Source organism: Schistocerca americana, chromosome 4 (assembly GCF_021461395.2).
Source record: "Schistocerca americana isolate TAMUIC-IGC-003095 chromosome 4, iqSchAmer2.1, whole genome shotgun sequence".
Classification (NCBI taxonomy): Eukaryota; Metazoa; Arthropoda; class Insecta; order Orthoptera; family Acrididae; genus Schistocerca; species Schistocerca americana.
Genome location: NC_060122.1, coordinates 91,657,871 through 91,676,102, shown reverse-complemented (window position 1 = coordinate 91,676,102; position 18,232 = coordinate 91,657,871). Strand labels below are relative to the sequence as shown.

General features: G+C 39.1%; 1 protein-coding gene across 1 annotated transcript in view; it reads left to right on the top strand.

Moving 5' to 3' along the window:
- LOC124613275 (Down syndrome cell adhesion molecule homolog) overlaps nucleotides 1-9,920 on the top strand; it is a 40,640-nt gene extending 30,720 nt beyond the window's left edge. Inside the window, exon 6 of the mRNA XM_047141968.1 lies at nucleotides 9,665-9,920. Coding sequence (XP_046997924.1) covers nucleotides 9,665-9,772 — 108 coding nt within the window. The 3' untranslated portion in view covers nucleotides 9,773-9,920. The remainder of the gene's footprint in view (nucleotides 1-9,664) is intronic.
- Nucleotides 9,921-18,232: the final 8,312 nt, after the last annotated feature.

Genomic DNA, 18,232 nt, shown 5'->3' with positions numbered 1-18,232 from the left:
TATTGTGTAGGCCCCCATGAACAAACAGAAGTGCCACAACACGATGCGGCATGGACTCAACTAATGTCTGAAGTAGTGCTGAATGGAACTGACACTATGAATCCTGCAGGGCTGTCTATAAATCCAAAAGAGCATGAAAGGATGGAGATCTCTTCTGAACAGCATGTTGGAAGGCATCCCAGATTCGCGCAATAATGTTCATGTCTAGGGAGTTTGGTGGCCAGCAGAAGTGTTTAAACTCAGAAGAGTGTTCCTGGAGCCACTTTGTAGCAATTCTGTGCCTTTGGGGTGTCACATTGTTATGCTGGAATTGCTCAAGTCTGTCAGAATGCACAATGGACATGAATGGATGCAGGTGATCAGACAGGATGCTTATGTACATGTCACCTGTCAGAGTTATTTCTAGATGTATCAGGGGTCCCATATCACTCCAACTGCAAATGCCCTACACCAGTACAGAGCCTCCCCCAGATGGGGCAGTTCCCTGCTGATATGCAGGGTCCATGGATTCATGAGGTTGTCTCCATACCCATACACATCCATCCACTCGGTACATTTGAAATGAGACTTGTCTGGCCAGGCAACATGTTTCCAGTCATCAACAGTCCAATGTTGATGTTGATGGGCCCAGGTGAGGTGTAAAGCTTTGTGTTGTGCAGTCATAAAGGGTACATGAGTGGGCCTCCAGCTCTGAAAGCCCATATTGATGATGTTTTGTTGAGTGTTTCAAATGCTGACACTTGTTGAAGGCCCAACATTGAAATCTGCAGCAGTTTGCAGAAGGGTTGCACTTCTGTCACATTGAACGACTGTCTTCAGTTGCCATTGGTCCCATTCTTGCAGGATCTTTTTCCAGCCGCAGCGATGTCAGAGATTTGATGTTTTACCGGATTCTTGATATTCACGGTACATTCGTGAAATGATTATATGGGAAAATCCCTACTCTTAGCTACCTCAGAGATGCTGTGTCCCATCACTCATGTGACGACAATAACACCATATTGAAACTCACTTTAATCTTGATAATATGCCATTGTAACAGCAGTAACTAATCTAACAACTGTGCCAGACACTTTTTGTCTTATAAAGGTGCTGCCAACCACAGCATCGTATTCTGCCTATTTACAAATCTCTGTATTTGAATACACATGTCTAAACCAGTTTCTTTGACACTTCAGTGTATTTCAGTGCTCTATCTAGCCACCATCCTCAGATGAGACATTATGCTGTTCCTCATTGAACTAGTAGCAACCATAGATGACCCATGTATCTCCATGATATTACTAAAAGAACAGGATCTCACTCATCCATATCAGTGCTGGCTCTTAATTATACCATGACCACATACAGTGCTTTAGCCATAAACAATAGCAAGTGTAATAATTTTTATTGAAGATTTCTGTTAAAACTCTTCATTGGCTGATACAAAGAGCCTACAAACAGAAAAAGGTGAGAGAGGGGTGATTTCTGGTGTAGCACCATTTCAGCAGAATGTAGCACAGCATGATGTCATCTGGTGGACTACTAAAATATTATCTTCTGAATGCCACACATGGAGTTTTTTGGTAGCTACTTTCATCACTTCTACACAGTCTATGAAAATAAGGTTTCCAAGATCTATTCCTGTGTTTCATTCATGTGTTTTTGTCCTAAATTCTCTGTGAGTTAAATTCCTTATGCATGCACAGACATAATCCAGTTATCCAACACCAGCACTGTAAACACATATTTTATTCCAAATCAAATATTTTATGGGGTGAGGCATTTGGCTGTTACAATCTAATTACAAATGCACACATATCAGCAATAAACACAAATTCGACAGTGTTGTACTGTACTGACTGCAACAAAATAAACATAATGCAAAAATTACAATGAAAAAGATCAGTGCTGCACTTCAGAAAAATTAGAATTTGTCAGAACTTTTGTTACCTGATGGGATGTCTAATTTTTAAAAACAGTAAGTACATGACTTTTCTATCAGTAGGCTGTGACTTCCTGGGCCTGTGCCATAGGACAGGCCACAGGATTTAGAACTGCAGGTCCCCCCCCCCAACTACATGTCAGAGCCTGCTACTTAGATAGCTGACTGTGTGTGGGGTGCACACAAGGGTTTTCTAGATTAGGCATCTCTCTATCCAATCCAGGTAATGATAGCTTTTGGCAACCAAGAAGTATCAGTGTAAGATGGAAAGAAATGTCTCCCAAAGGTGAGCATATTAAAATCCTAATAGTTAACTGCCAAAATATTTGCAACAAAGTGCCAGAGTTCTAAGCACTCTTGAAAAGCAGTGAAGCTCATATAATACTAGGTACAGAAAGCTGGTTGAAACCTGAAATTGATAGCAGTAACATTTTTGGGGAAAATTTGAGTGTATACCAAAAGGGTAGGCAAATGGTAAATGGAGGTGGTGTACTTGTCGCACCAAACAAGAAACTCAAATCCACTGAGATAGAAAATGAAGCTGCATGTGAGACTCTTTGGGCAAGACTCATTATCAAGGGTGGGCATAAAATGATAATTGACTCCCTTATTGCCCACTAGACTCATCTCCTGACATAAGTAAAAATTTTAGACAAAACCTTGGTTCACTTGTATGTAAACTCTCCAACCATCAGTGGAGATTTTAATCATCCACCAATTAATTGGGAAAATTACAGTTTTGTTAGTGGTGGGCATGATAAGACATTCTGTGAAACATTTTTAAATGCCCTTTCTGTAAACTACCTAGAAGAGATAGCTAGGAACCCCACTCATGATGGGAATATGTTAGGCCTAATAGTAACAAATAGACTTGACCTCTTTGAGGATGTCCATGTTGAAACTCATATTAGTGACCCTGACACAGTTGTGGCAACAATGATTACCAAAGTACAAAGGACAATTAAAAGAAGCAGAAAGATTATGTATTCAGCAAAGTCATATTTCAACGAGGATCTTAAAACTTTCAGCACGGGGCAGGAATATGTAGAGGAACTATGGCTCAAGTTTAAAAGAACAGTTGACATATACAACAGTTAATAATAATAATAATAATTATTATTATTATTATTTTATTTTCATTCAGCCATTACAGCAATAGACAACTACACACATATTATACAGTACAATTGATCATTTAAAAGAAACAACAGCATTGTTATAAGTGTTACAATATTATATTACAGTTGAAATATTCATTTACTTCATAGAATGGGTAGGTAACTAGTCAGTCATATAGTATTTGTTTGAATGCAAGGGACCTGTCAAGAGAGCAGTGTGTGATGCGATGATTGACTACCGAAGTAGAATATTGTCAAACGATCTTTAACAAAACCAAAAGAAATTCTGGTTGTATGTAAAGGCTGTTAGTGGCACTAAAGTCAGTGTCCAGTAACTAGTGAATGAGACAGGTACTGAAATGGAGGGTAGCAAAACAAAATCTGAAATGCTTAACTCCATTTTCAAATTTTCCTTTACAAAGGAAAACTCAGGAGAAATGTCCCAACCTTGTACCAATGAAAAGATGAATGAAATAAATATCAGTATCAGTGGTGTTGAGAAACAGCCGAAATCATTACAACTGGACAACGGGTCCAACGGAATCCCTATTGGCCACTTCTAACTATAATCTACCATAGATTCCTTGAACAAAAAAACATGCTCAGTTTTATGAAAAAAACACAGGTCACATCCACCTACAAGAAGGGTAGTAGAAGTGATTCACAAAACTACTGTCCAATATCCTTAATATCAATTTCTTGTAGAATCTTAGAACATATTCTTAACTCAAACATAACAAAGTACCTTGAACAGAGTGACCTTCTCCATGCCAGCCAGCATAGATTTTGAAAACATGGATCATGTGAAACCACACTCACACTTTTCTTACATGACATACTGAAAGCTTTGGATCATGGCAATCACATAGAAGCAGGATTTCTTGATTTTCGAAAAGCATTTGACTCAATACCACACCAACACTTATTGTAAAAAGTAGACTGTTATGGGGTATCAAGTGAAATTTGTGACTGGATTGAGTACATTTTGGTAGTGAAGACACAGCATGTTATCTTGGATGGAAAATCATTGACAGATGTGGAAGAAACTTCAGGTGTACCCTAGGGAAGTGTGTTGGGACCTTTGTTGTTCATGTTGTATATCAGTGATCTAGCAGACAATGTTAATAGGAACCTCAGGCTTTTTACAGATGATGCAGTTGTCTATGATGAAGTAATATCTGACAGAAGCTGCATGAATATTCACTCAGATCTCAGTAAGATTTCAAAGTGGTACAAAGATTGGCAACGTACTCTAAATGTTCAGGAATGCAAAACTGTGCACTTCACAAAATGAAAAAATGTAGTTTTCTATGACTATAATATCCATGAGTCACTGTTGGAATCAGCCAATTCACACAAATACATGGGTGTAACACTTTGTAGGGATATGAAATGAAATGATCACATAGGCTCAATTGTGGATAAAGCAGGTAGTAGACTTCGATTTATTGGCGGAATACTGGGGAAGTGCAATCAGTCTACCAAGGAGATTGCTTACAAATCACTCATGTGACCATACCTACAATACTGCCCAAGTGTGTGTGATACATACCAAACAGGACTAACAGGGAATATTGAACATATGGAGAGAAGGGCAGCACAAATGGTCACCAGTTTGTTTGATCCATGGGAGAGTGTCACAGAGATACTGAAGGAACTGAACTGGCAGACTGTAGAAGATAGATATAAACAATCTGGGTGAGAAAGTCTATTAACAAAATTTCTGGAACCAGCTTTAAATGATGACACTAGGAATACACAACCCTCTATGTATCACTCAGATAGGGATCATCAAGATAACATTAGAATAATTACTGCATGCACAGAGGCATTCAAACAATCATTCTTCCCATGCTCCATACATGAACAGAACAGGAAGCAGGCCTAATAATGGATACAGTGGGACATATCCTCTGCCATACACTTCACAGTGACACACACACACATGCACACATACACACACACACACACACAACACACAAACTGGAAGAGTAGGTGGGTACAGGAAACCTGAGTTGCAACTATTCATACTGGGACTTTACTATTAATTCTTGGTCATGCCAACATACAAATCAATAGTTCTCTTTAGTCATAGTTCATAGTGATATGATGAATGGTCCTTGTACTGTTAGTATATATTGCACAGGGTGTAATGGGTGTGCAGATATTTCTATTGGTTGCTGAGAACAGTATATTGAACAACATTACATCAGTACTTACATCATTTGCAGATTAATAATTATAGTTCTCACAGGTCATATGTTTTAGGTTGATTAGTACCTCCAAGTATGTATGGCAAGAACAAGTCATTAATGTTTAATGCTAATTTTCTCCTGGGCAGCAGGTCGGGTGTTGAAGTGTTGACACATGCTCGTAAAGGTTAGTCTATACTGACAGGCTTAGTCCACTTAGTGGTGCAGTTACAATCATGGAAAAAACATCACTTCATAATGTTTGTGACGTTCTTGCGGGAAGATTGTTTTGACACAGAGGAAAAACAACCAATACACTGATGTGTATACATGTTATGACCTGAGGCAGATTTGCCAATGACAGATAATCTTAAACTTACTGGAAACTGCTATAGATAACTGTCTATCTGTTCACCCTCCAGAGCAGTGATTGACATAATTGAAGTGACGCAAATAGAAGGGTTTATATTCATTTTCCATCTCTATAACTACACGCACAATTTTCCAAATAGTTACAGTTCCGCATTTATTTAAAAATAAGTGCTTCATTTGGAGCATCATTTTGATGTGGCTCACTTCTGTGGGGTACTTAAAATTTTACAACTGTCATAATCTTATGTGTCAAAGCCTAATTACAAAGTTTCAAGAACTAGCTTTAGGCTGGAAATCAAAGAATATACCCACAGCCCCCTGCATACTACTCATATAGGGATAGCAAAGAGAAGATTAGACTAATTAAGGCACACATACAGACATTTGAGCAGTCATTCTTCCTATGCACCAAATGTAAATGGAGTGGGAAGAAGCCCTAGTGACTGGTATAGTAGGAGTACCTTCTATTATGCACTTCGCATTGGTTTGCAGAATATACAGTATACGTAGATGTCGACCTAAACATGTAAGCTTTCAGCCAGAAGGCCTTCATCTGAAATAAACGTACACACATAAACAATCATGCAAATGCAGTTCACACATGCATGACCACTGCCTCTGGCTGATGAGACCCGACTGTGAATAGCTGTGCATGATGGGAGAAGCAATTTGGGTGGTAGGGGTAAGGAGGGGGAGGGAGAGCAGGGTATGGGTGAGGGACAGTAAAGTGCTTTTTGTGGGAGCATACAGGGACAAAGTGGAGAGAGGGTAGAGCAACTAGGTGCAGTCAGTAGGTTATACAAATGGAAGGCATGTGGTGGGGGGGGGGGGGGGGGGGGGGCGGTAGGAGAGAAATAACAAGACTGTGGGTGCGTTGGTGGAACAGAATGATGTGTAATGCTGCAGTGTGGACAGGAAAGTGGATACGTGGGTGAAGGACAATGACTAGTGGAGGTTGAGGCCATGAGGGTTATGGGAACACAGGATACACTGCAGGGAGAGTTCCATCTGCACAACTCCTACCAACACCAGATTTTCTGAATTGTGCTGATACGAACTCTTCTTACAATATATCCTACATTCACCTAACCCTCCTGGCCTCAACCTTTGATACTCATTGTCCTTCAACCACCCCCCCCCCCCCCCCCCTGTTCCCACTCCTATTCTACAAGTGCACCCACAATGTTTTACTTCTCTCCTTTACCAATCCTCCCTTGCCCCCCATCTAACCTCCCGACTTCACCTAGCTGTCCTACCCTCCTTCCACCTCATCCCTGTATGCTCCCATAAACAGTACTTTACCAGCCCCAACCCATACCCAGCTCTCCCTTCACAGCCTCATCCTTACCCCACCACCCAAATTTCTTCTCCCATTATGCACAGTTGCTCACAGTCTGGTCTTGGCAGCCAGAAACAGTAGTCATGTGTGTCTGAGCTACATTAGCGTGAATGTGTGGGTGTATGTTGTCTATTTCAGAAGAAGGTCTTCTGGCCGAGCTTACATGTTTAGTAGACTTTTTGTTGTGTCTGTCTGCAACTCAGCATCTCTGCTATATGGTGAGTAGCAATCTATTCCATTTCATACTATTGTCACTATTCCATCCTGGATTATCCACTGTTAGAGAATAACATGGCACTAAATCATTGGAAGGCAGGAGAAAGGAAAGTTACTGTTAGAAGTTTTCAGTTATGCATAGCCCAAGTTGGTAAGAGCATTTCCCATGAAAAGCAAGGCTCTGGGTGCAAATCCTGGTCCAACATGCAGTTTTAATCTGCCGGGAAGCTTCAAAATAGTGTACTTTCTGCTGTAGAGCAAGAGATTCATCCTAAAAACTCAAAACATAACTGTGCTCATTATCATGACCATCCTTGACTTATAAGTATCTGCAAATCGCATATTTGTAGCTATCACTTGATTATTCATACACATTTCTTATACTGTACACAGTTCTATCTGCGTGGATTAATTTTAAATATTCTCATAATTGTTTTAAAATTATTACTGTACCTTTTCACTGGACGTGAAACCTTTTACATGCTGGTTACTGCCTCCAACATGAATAATTAATTACCTGGATGGACGGCAATGTCTATTTCATATTCACTTAAACATGCTCCTTCATCACCATTAACTTTCTAATGTAGAGCTTGTTACCATAATACATATATATGATACAGGATAATCCTCTAATTCATATTGCAGAAATAGCACTTTCTCCTTGTCCCCTTGTATCTCTTTGTTTTAAAAATCCACTTCAGCAGTGAAAGCATTTGAAAGGAAATGGGAGGCACTGACCATGTATATTATGAGCTAACTGCGGGTGAAATATCACCAACATAAAAATTATCAGTTAAAACCATAATTAATTTAGGAGTGCCTTAATGCCATGCATACACTTTTTCAACTAATTAATACTATATTATGTTTCTGAAATAAGAAAGTAGATAAGATAGATATGATTTTTCAGTCTGTTAATCTTGAACAACAATCAGCTGGCTCCTATCAAACTGCACTTGAATCGCACAGGAGCCATTTTTTTTATCTCTGTTATCGCTCTTCCCATTCATAATTAGATTGTTTCTATCCACTTTACATATGTATGCGTTCTTCATGACAGCCAACATTCAGCTGTAGTTCACCAACTGGTCTGGTTACCTACTGTTGGGTATATTATAGACAATGACTAAAAATATACAAAAACACTATAACTTACTGAAAGAAAATGTACCAAATGTAATCAAGGTGTATTTGAAATCTACACAAATGCATAAATAATGTTGTTAAACTCTCATACTAGCAGCACAATACAATACTAGGAACTGTATGCAGATAAAGATTATAGCAACTTACAAGTGCATTGTAGACAAAAAATCCAAATGTTGTGCATTTTCTTTTAAAAGTGACAGGGAATTCTTATTGTGTTGTTCAGTGGCTCAATGCCAGAATGTAAATCCAGAGGTTTTGGTTTCGATCCCATTGGCCTTAGGATCTTTTTCTGTCATTTATCACTTCTTTTGTCACTGGTAATGATTTCTTAATGTGAAAAATGGTAAGTTATACTATGGTGTGGAGTCTAAGTTAAACTGTATATGCTCGTATTTGGTTGGGTACATCATTTCAAAGGTTCCTGGAAAGCAATGGTATCTGCTTCCAAGAGAACAATGCTTTCCAAGAGGACAATGCTTTGTAAAGCATTATGATGGTCAAATCAACTGTCTGGTTGAGAACAGTTTTACTGTCATATTATGACTGTAATAGTGGCAGGTGAAATGAAGCAATAGTAGTTAGTAGTTAGAGTAGTCATAGCATAAGTGGTAATAACAGTAGTAACAGCAACAGTCTTTCATGCTTTCCAGGGTGACAGATATGTCTTGACATGATATGGGCAGTCAGACCCAGTTTGAGAACATTTTTCCACACAAGTGACCTACCATTTGGCACCCCCCCCCCCTTTCCCTTTTCCCTAGAACACTTTCACTTTTGTCAGTTTCCGCTACTGTTTGTGATACACGCTGTATACAAATCTTGCATTTGGGCACCACTCTCATCTTGGTGCTGCAAGTAACTGCTGCTGTCCGTGATATGTCCTGTACAATAATGGGCCCTCCCACCTTGGTGCCCAAGTGGTGGCTTGTGTCACTTGGACCTTAAACCAGCCCATTTGGCTTTTGTATGTCCATTCTTATGCCTGGAGGTCTGGGGGATACGACCATTCACTGTTGTAAGAAAATGAAACACCTACAGCCATCCTTATGATGTGACTTATTGTATAGCTACCAGTTTCGGCACTTCAGTGCACCATCTTCAGGCCTTAGTTGAAGCTGAAGGAGTTATCATGATCCATATATACAATGCTTCAGTGACCAACTACTGGTTTATGCAGACTACCTTGTAACTGTGATGTTGTCTCTCCAACTGTGGCTGTAGGTGTTTCATTTTCTTGTAGTAGCCCATTTGGCAGTTATGGCTTTGAAAAAATCTTGGTCCTATTGCTTTTCATTTAATATATATTTAGGTACACATGTATTAATAACTTCAACTTTTTTGTTTTTTATAGTATGAAAGTTGCAGTGAATACATGAAGATAAAGAAGAAAGTGGAGAGTGAAGCTGAGGACGTTGACTGGATACCACTGCACAGTCTTTACCAGGCTCACAGATACTGAGTTTCAAACATTCACGAATGATATGAAATGTTGAGATGAAAGCCGTTTAAAGACAGGAAACTAAGTGCCTTATTCTCATAACTGTTATGCAGAAGCATTGATGTGCAACAAATATTTGCATGTTTTGAAATACAAAAATCATTGACATATACTGCTGATCAATATATTCATTGTTTATCTTATTTCTAAGTCTCAAAATTAACTTCTTGCAGCAACTGAATAAGATCCTTGTATATACTACTAAAATAAATAATGTTCAACCAATTTTTCAGTAACATTACTCTTTCCTTTATTGTCATATAAAAAAATGCATACACAACACAATTAGAAATGTTTGCAGATCTATCGCCGAAATATTTATGTACTAGCTGCTACCTGCTGCTTCGCTCACATATCAGTTTTGTTATGACGAATGATGGTGAGTAGGCAAGCTAGTAATTTCACAATATGTCAGGGTATATATTGGTGTAGAGACATATGTGTAAAAATGAATGCAGTACTGGTATACATGTATATAATAAATGTGCTTTACTACTTTGCTGTTCGTTGAATATGAAAGTACACATTATATTTGCTAATCATATTTAAATAATGCCTCAATTCATTACATTCTTGCAGAAGCAAAGTTTTTAGGAGTTTCTCCGGCTCATCTAGTACCAGATGTGAGATTTTGCCACTAGAGTAACTCATACCAACCATTTCTCCCTTCCACTTTAATGCATTATGGTGCATACATTTTTGATCCATTCCCCTATGATGACTAATTTATGATAACAGTCAGTTAATAGATAATAATCAAATGCAGCCTCACCTAAAGCCTCCCACTTCCGGATGTAAAAGTAAGACACTGTTTTTCATACAGCCTTTATTTAAATGATGCTGTCATTGTGAGTCTTCAGGCATCTTGGAAGCTGTAAGAGACATGTGACGCACAGCATCTAAAATGCAATGGGCTTGTGACTGTTCTAACTTCTCTGTAGCTCTTAAGGCCACCTGATGGTTCTGCATTCAAATTCTGGCAGACATGAGACTGCTCTGGGTTTTTTTGGATTCGATTAACTTTCACAATTTGAGTTCTCTTAAAATTGTGGACTAAAGCAGACTTATTTTTGCAAGGCTTATAGTAACAGTTTTCAATATGGTTCTTGGGCTTTCCGATTTTATTTTTGTAGCTCCACCAAGACTCTCCAGCTATGCTAGGTGGTGTAGGAACTCAATATCATGAACCAAATACACAGTAAAATTGGATCTGCGTTATCACAGAATTATCTATAGATACTAAGAGTCACCGACCATAGCACCAGCATCATCTGCATGCCGCTCACATATACCATATTTAAAAATGTTAATACTCAGAAAGATACAGTTTTCTAAAGTAGCCTATTATTTTCCTCAGGGTTCAAGCTAACTCCATATGAAATACCATCAGTATCGATTCAGTGGTAAAAATGTGAAAATGTAACAGAGTGAGTTATTTTTGCAATTAATAATACTGGTATTAGAATGGAAGTATGGATTAAACACATTGAGAATTGAATAAGTATTGTGTTGATTATAGTGAATCATAATAAGTTGAACATATCAACCAATAAAAGCATTTTCACAAATATAATAAAAGTTTAAAAATGAAAGAGTAAATAGCTTTGTCAGAGAGTAAATATTTTACCTTAGTTTGTGTGATTTTGTTCAAACCATTAAATATCTTGTATTACATACTTTGTAAAGCAGACTGTCTTCTTCATCAAGGGTCAAGCTATCTCATGCCAAATTTCATGGACGTTGGTTCAGCAGTTTAGTCGTGAAAACATAACAGACAGTGTTACTTTCGCATTTATACTATTGGTGTGGAATTACGGAGTGGCATGGATTAAACACATTGTAAGCCTGTATTCTTTTATGAACAGCAGTGCTTGTGTGTCAATGAAATGAAATGAAATGTGCATATGGCTTTAATGGCTGGGGAAACCACATGTGGGATGTTCAGCAGATTGGTACAAATCATTTTATTTGACTCTACACTGCTGACTTGCACATCTGTTATAATAAAATAATCCAAATTTGAGCAGAAAAAAAGGACCCAAGGGGAAATTGAACTTGGGAATCGATCATCATGGTGATGCTAACCGCACGACCACAGCTATTATCACCAACATTGTATTGCAAAGAAGTTACAAAAGCTACGCATGATGCTCAGTGGCTAAAATGTGCTGTGTTTGTTACTTGATATTAGGGTGGAAGCATGGATTAAAGACATAGTGGATTATGTAAGCACTGTATTCATTATGTTAAATTGTATTACATAAAACGTATCAAACAATAAAGAATTTTCACGAATATGGTAATGCTCAAAAGTCAAAGAGTATTTGTTGTTCCAAATGTTGCATTATACTCTTCAAACCAGTAAATATGTTGTACTACACACTTTCTAATGTAGCCTATGTTCTTCCTCAGCATTCAAGCTAACTCTGTACTAAATTTTACGAAAATTGGTTCAGTTTAGAGATGGGCAAAACTGTTCTTTAAAGAGATTGGATTGGAAATGGTCACTTACTGGAATTCACTAGTTCATTTTCATGACTCACCACTCACTCACAAAAGAGGAAGGCACATTACCTTTTTAATTCAGGTTACTAAACCTGCATTTTTATCTTATTTGGTCCAATTTTTGTGTTATGTGTCTAGTAATTATGAGATATAAAAGTTTTAAATATTGTCTGCTGTAAAAACTATAAATATTTCAACAAAATCCTAAATATTTTTATCAAATGGAAAAATTTTAAGAATGAAGACTGGTTCTTGTTATATTTTGATACTTTTATTGGGAAAAATTTAATATAAAAATTATAACATAATTGTTATTAATGTGTATCTGCACTCATCATTTACAGTCAGCATTACCAAATGAGTACCAAAAAAGAAAAAATTAATTTATAAATTGTTGTATAACTAAAAGTTAACCCATTTTAGTTGATGTGAATCTGTTTCTCAATGCATATCTGTCCTACTTTTGAAAATACTTGTTCAGGGGGCACTGATGTTGCTGTGATACATAACACTTACAACCAACTTATGCAGCTTTGGCCACAACAATTTTCATGTTTCCCACCAGTTTAAGGGATCGCTGTTTCTATGCAAATATCCATCTAAATATATGCCCAAGTCAACAATTGCCACACTTCCCGGGTCATAACTTGCTTAAGCTGACCAATAGTTTCATCAAACTCATCCTAGGTTGAAGAATTCTCATACATTATGGTAACTGGTTGAGAAATGTCTGTGTTTTTTCTTGTTGAACAACCAACACTTTCATTTCTGCAATAGCCTTCATAAAGCAGTCTTGAAATGTTTTGTCTGCTGAAAATCCTTGCCTTAGGAATTGGGAGTCCAGTAACATTGCATTATCAATCAATTTTTTCCTGGCAATAACCCCAAACTGCTCTGATAACCATTTAAGGAAATTATAAACCAATGGCTTTATTTCTTGAGGACATTCTTTATTTTTGTCTTTAAAAGATTTCAGTTGGCGTTCCATTCGTCTTGGCAAGGTTTTCATTTTTGAGGATACCTCTTTGGTTACCTAATTGAAAACTTTCAAAATCTGTAAACCCTGTTGCATTATCTGCCAGTCTGTATCTTTAAGTTTAATGTGATCAATTTTCCAACTAAAATAGTAAAGCAAGAAATACGGGACTTTATTTAAAGGAAATCTTTGCAACATTTTGGAAGTAGAGTTCCATCTGGGTGGGACATCTTGTTTCAGTTTCAATCAATCATTTTTTAAATTTTCTTGCATTTCAGCAAGTTTGCTTAAAGCAAAGAGTCTCTCCTTAAAAATCATGACTCTTACATAATTCTTTTGACCTCATCAACTATTTTCTATATGGACTTCTGAATTGTGTGTTGCAGAGTGATATTTCAAGAATGTGCAAAGTGTGGGATATGTGGAAGTTTCAGAAGCATGGCAGTTAATTTCATATTTGATGCATTGTCTGTTATTATGGAGGTGATTTTAAAATTGATACTGTATTTGGCAAAAACAGATTTTACCCAATTTGAGATGTTTTCTGTTGTGTGTCTGTCTTCGAATTGTGACCACAGTAAAAGGTATGACTTCAGTCACTCCTCTCATGTATGAAACCTGCAGTGAGAGTATAGAAACTAATGTTATATACACTTGTCCGTGCATCAGACTTAAGGCAGACTGCCTTTGCAGTGGCCAAATCATTTTAATTTTATCGACTAACTCATGATACAGACTATGAACTAGAGAGTTTGACAACATTTTTGACTTGGTAAATTAAGATTTGGGCAAAGTATATAACGTATAACTTTTTAAATTCTGTGTCTTTAACTATAGAGGAAGTACAGTATTCCCTGCAAATCATTTTTAAAGGCTGTACGTCTAATGCCATACTTTTATTTAATGTGAGTGGCTTTATAATATCAGAACTTTGCTTATTGGTTGTTGTGAATGAAAAGTAGTTAGGGATGAGGGCATCACAAAAGGAAAGAAATCAGAACTTGGTCCAGAACCTGACAACACTGATGGGCTTGATACAGTTTGAGACTCAATTTGCCTTTCTGAGAGGATACCTTCACCTGAGGTGGAAGCTGACGTCAGTGAGGACAGTTCACGAGAAATGGAATTCGAATTTATGCATCAACTGATAGTGCTCTTGACCAGCTTCCTGACACACATCATTCCACAGGTACTGTAGGATGCTTCAATTTTAGATGTCCGTTTGGGTTTAGGTTTGATGAGCATCCGGAAACCATGGAAATTACCTGCTGACAGTAGTGGTATTTTAGTTTTTCTCTCATTCTGGTAAAATGGTACTGTACATTGCTCGTAATTCTTATAGTTGAAGGCTATGTGGTTGACATATTGTGTAGCACTGAAAAGTATCCTGAAAAAATTAAAATATTTACTGTTAACATAGACATTTCAAATTTAAAAGTTTAAAGTGAAAAAAATATGCATGCAGCACATTCTATAATCAGAAGTTATAGAGTAGGATGTATGACACCATAATATGATCTGTGAAACCTAGACCCAGAATTATGAAGTTTTTATCACATAAAAAAAGTTCTGAAACAGTCATAGTGATGAAGGAACTCATGAAGACAAGTCTGACAATATGCAAGGATTTCACTGCTGAAAGATAAAGATTTTGAATAATGTGATTTCCAAACTTGGTCTACATAACATGTGAACAAGAGATGTCAGGATAATGGTGTGGATAAAGGCTGGAAAAAAGCAGTGCAAATGAACTCTAAAGCATGTGCTTTAGGAGCTGTGAACTTGTCTACTCATGCAGCCACAGGTACTACCAGTGTGTCTGTATTGTTACACTAGAACATAGTTGGCCAATCACTTTCAACTGGTTTCAACAATAGGGTTGCCACAGATTCTGGAAATCACGAAATCAGGGAATTTCTAACACATAAGGGAAATTTGAAGAAAAAAAAAAAGAAAAAACACACCGGAAAAAATCTGGTTTTTGTCTCATTAGATGAAATGGTTTATTTACTGAGGTGTCATGCATCGCGCTGTCTGGGTGCAGCTGAGTACGTGTGCTGCTTCCCTGCTCCCTCATTCCTACTGCTTCTTCCCTTCCTACCATTCCCATCAGCTTGCAGTCAGTTCTGGCACAACTTCTTGCTGCTAGCCTAGCAGCTGCTGATGGGAGCCAGGGAGGCATGAGGAGTGGTTTGTTTGGATCTGATTCTCAGGGACTGTAGATGCAGTGGCCAGAGATGGCAGTCATGTGAGAATGAGTTGTTTCTGAGTGACTGTGTAAATGTGTGTGTGCTCTCATTTTCTGACAAAAGCTGTGGCTGAAAATTTAGTGGTGTTTTTTCTACATGCCCGTCTGTGGCTCAGCGATCACCTTTACAGTGAGTTGCTACCTATCCTCATTATTATAGATTCTCAGAGTGTTTGAACAAGTTATTTGTTACATGGATTGATCACCATGGTCCCATTTCATCAACTAGCTGTCTTTGGCTCATGAATAGCTGGCTTCAAAAGTGGATTTCTGTGAGAGGCCAAAACCGCAGGCTGTTTCTGCAGGAATCTGTAACAGATTGGGCTTGCCGATCTGAAGCCATTCGGTTCCCACTAATATGCAGGCCCTTCTCATTGGATCTAGTCTCACCAATATACCAGCAGGCTGGGTCAGTTTTTGTGTGGCATAATCCAGTGGATTTTCACGGTTTATCCATGGACCCAGGACTGTGGTGCTCCTCATCAGGCCAGAGGCCATGGGTGATGGATTTCAGGAATACACTGTTCTACTGCAAGTACACTGTACAGTGTGGTGTTTTATAGACATTTGAGCACTTAAAAAATAGTTTACATGTTAGAAAGTATGGACAATAAGAAGAAGAAAATTGTGTCAGTTGCTGGTGGTTTGTACGTTATGTACTCATATATTTGTTGAAAGAGAAATCACACAGTACATGTAAAACAATAGATGTAACACAGTGGGTAATAACAGACAATAATGAACATAGGAGACACTCCTCTGTGGCTGGTTTTTGGAGGTGGTTGGAGGATTGTGGTTGTGAGGGGAAATGGTACAGGAGATCAGTTTGCGGACTAGGTCTAGGGATAGTGCCTGTCTGTGGAGGCCTCCCTGTGAAGGATACCCTATCTTTGTCCCTTCACAATCTCAACACCTTCTCTCCCATCCACTTCCTGTGCTCATCCTCAACCCAGTGTGCCACATTCCTGGATGTTAACCTCCTCCTCTCTGATGGCTCTATCCAAACCTCTGTCCACATTAAACCCACCAACATCCTACAGTACCTGCATTTTGACAGGTGTCATCCCTTTCACACCAAAAAATCCCTCCCATGTAGCCTGGCTACCAGGGGATAGTTTATCTGCAGTGACAAAACCCCTTGCTCAGTATGCTGAGGGTCTCACCAAGGACTTCACAGACAGGCACTATCCTCCAGACCCAGTCTGCAAACAGATCTCCTGTGTCATTTCCCCTCACAACCCTAATCCTCCCACCACCCCCAAAACCCAGCCTCAAAGGAGTCTCTCCTCCATCACCCGATGCCACTCTGGACTGAAACAACTGAACCACATCCTTCACCATGGCTTTGAGTAACTATCATTGTGCCCTGAAATGAGGGTCATCCTACCCGAGATATTTCTCTCTCCTCCTAAAGTGGTGTTCCATCGCCCACCTAATGTCCATAACATCCTAATCCATCCCTTTGCCACTCCCAGTCCCAACCCTCTTGCCACAAGGATCATATCCCTGTGCAAGATCCAGGTGCAAAACCTGCCCAATCCACCCAGCACTTCCTATTCCAGTCCTGTCAAAGATTTATCCTGTCCTATCAGGGGCCAGGCCACCTGTGAAAGCAGTCATGTCATTTACCAGATCTGCTGCTATCACTACACAGCTTTTTATATTGGTATGACTACCAACCAGCTGTCCACCAGAATGAATGGCCACCGCCAAACTGTGGCCAAGAACAAAGTAGATCACCCTATAGCACAACATGCAGCTGAGCATAACACCTTTGATTTCAGTGGCTACTTCACTACCTGAGCCGTCTGGATCCTTCCCTCTTCCAACAGCTTTTCTGAACTGCACATATGGGAGTTATCCTTATAACACATTCTCCACTCCTGTAATTATCCTTACCTCAACCTACAGTAACATACTGTCCTCACACCCTCCACCCAACAGTTTCCACCACCTATGTCCTATCATCTACTCCCCATTCTCGTCTCCCATCCTATCCATTTTCAGCTCTCTGCCAATGCATCCACCTGTCTGTCCCTGCTCCTCTCATTTTTTGTTCCTTTTTTCCCCAGCTCCCTGCCCCACGACCTCCTGACACTGTACCTGTTCATTTCTCTCCCCACCTGTGCACCACTGTCCCTATCGCTTACCCTTCCTAACCCTCTCCAGAATGCTGCTTGCATCCCCCCACATGATACTGGATTACAACGCGAGATGCTGGAGTTGGCGGTTGTGTGTGCATGATGTGTGGGAAACATTTCGGGAAAAAGGGACAGGTATACACTCGCACACACACACATATCCATCCGCACATATACAGACACAAGCAGACATACGTAAAGGCAAAGAGTTTGGGCAGAGATGTCAGTTGAGGCGGAAGTACAGAGGCAAAGATGTTATTGAATGACAGGTGAGGTATGAGCGGCAGCAACTTGAAATTAGCGGAGGTTGAGGCCTAGTGGGTAACGGGAAGAGATATATTGAAGGGCAAGTTCCCATCTCCAGAGTTCTGATAGGTTGGTGTCAGTGGGAAGTATCCAGATAACCCGGACGGTGTAACACTGTGCCAAGATGTGCTGGCTGTGCACCAAGGCATGGGGTGATCCTCATTACCAACAAACACTGTCTGCCTGTGTCCATTCTGCTTGCGTCTGTATATGTGCAGATGGATATGTGTGTGTGTGTGTGTGTG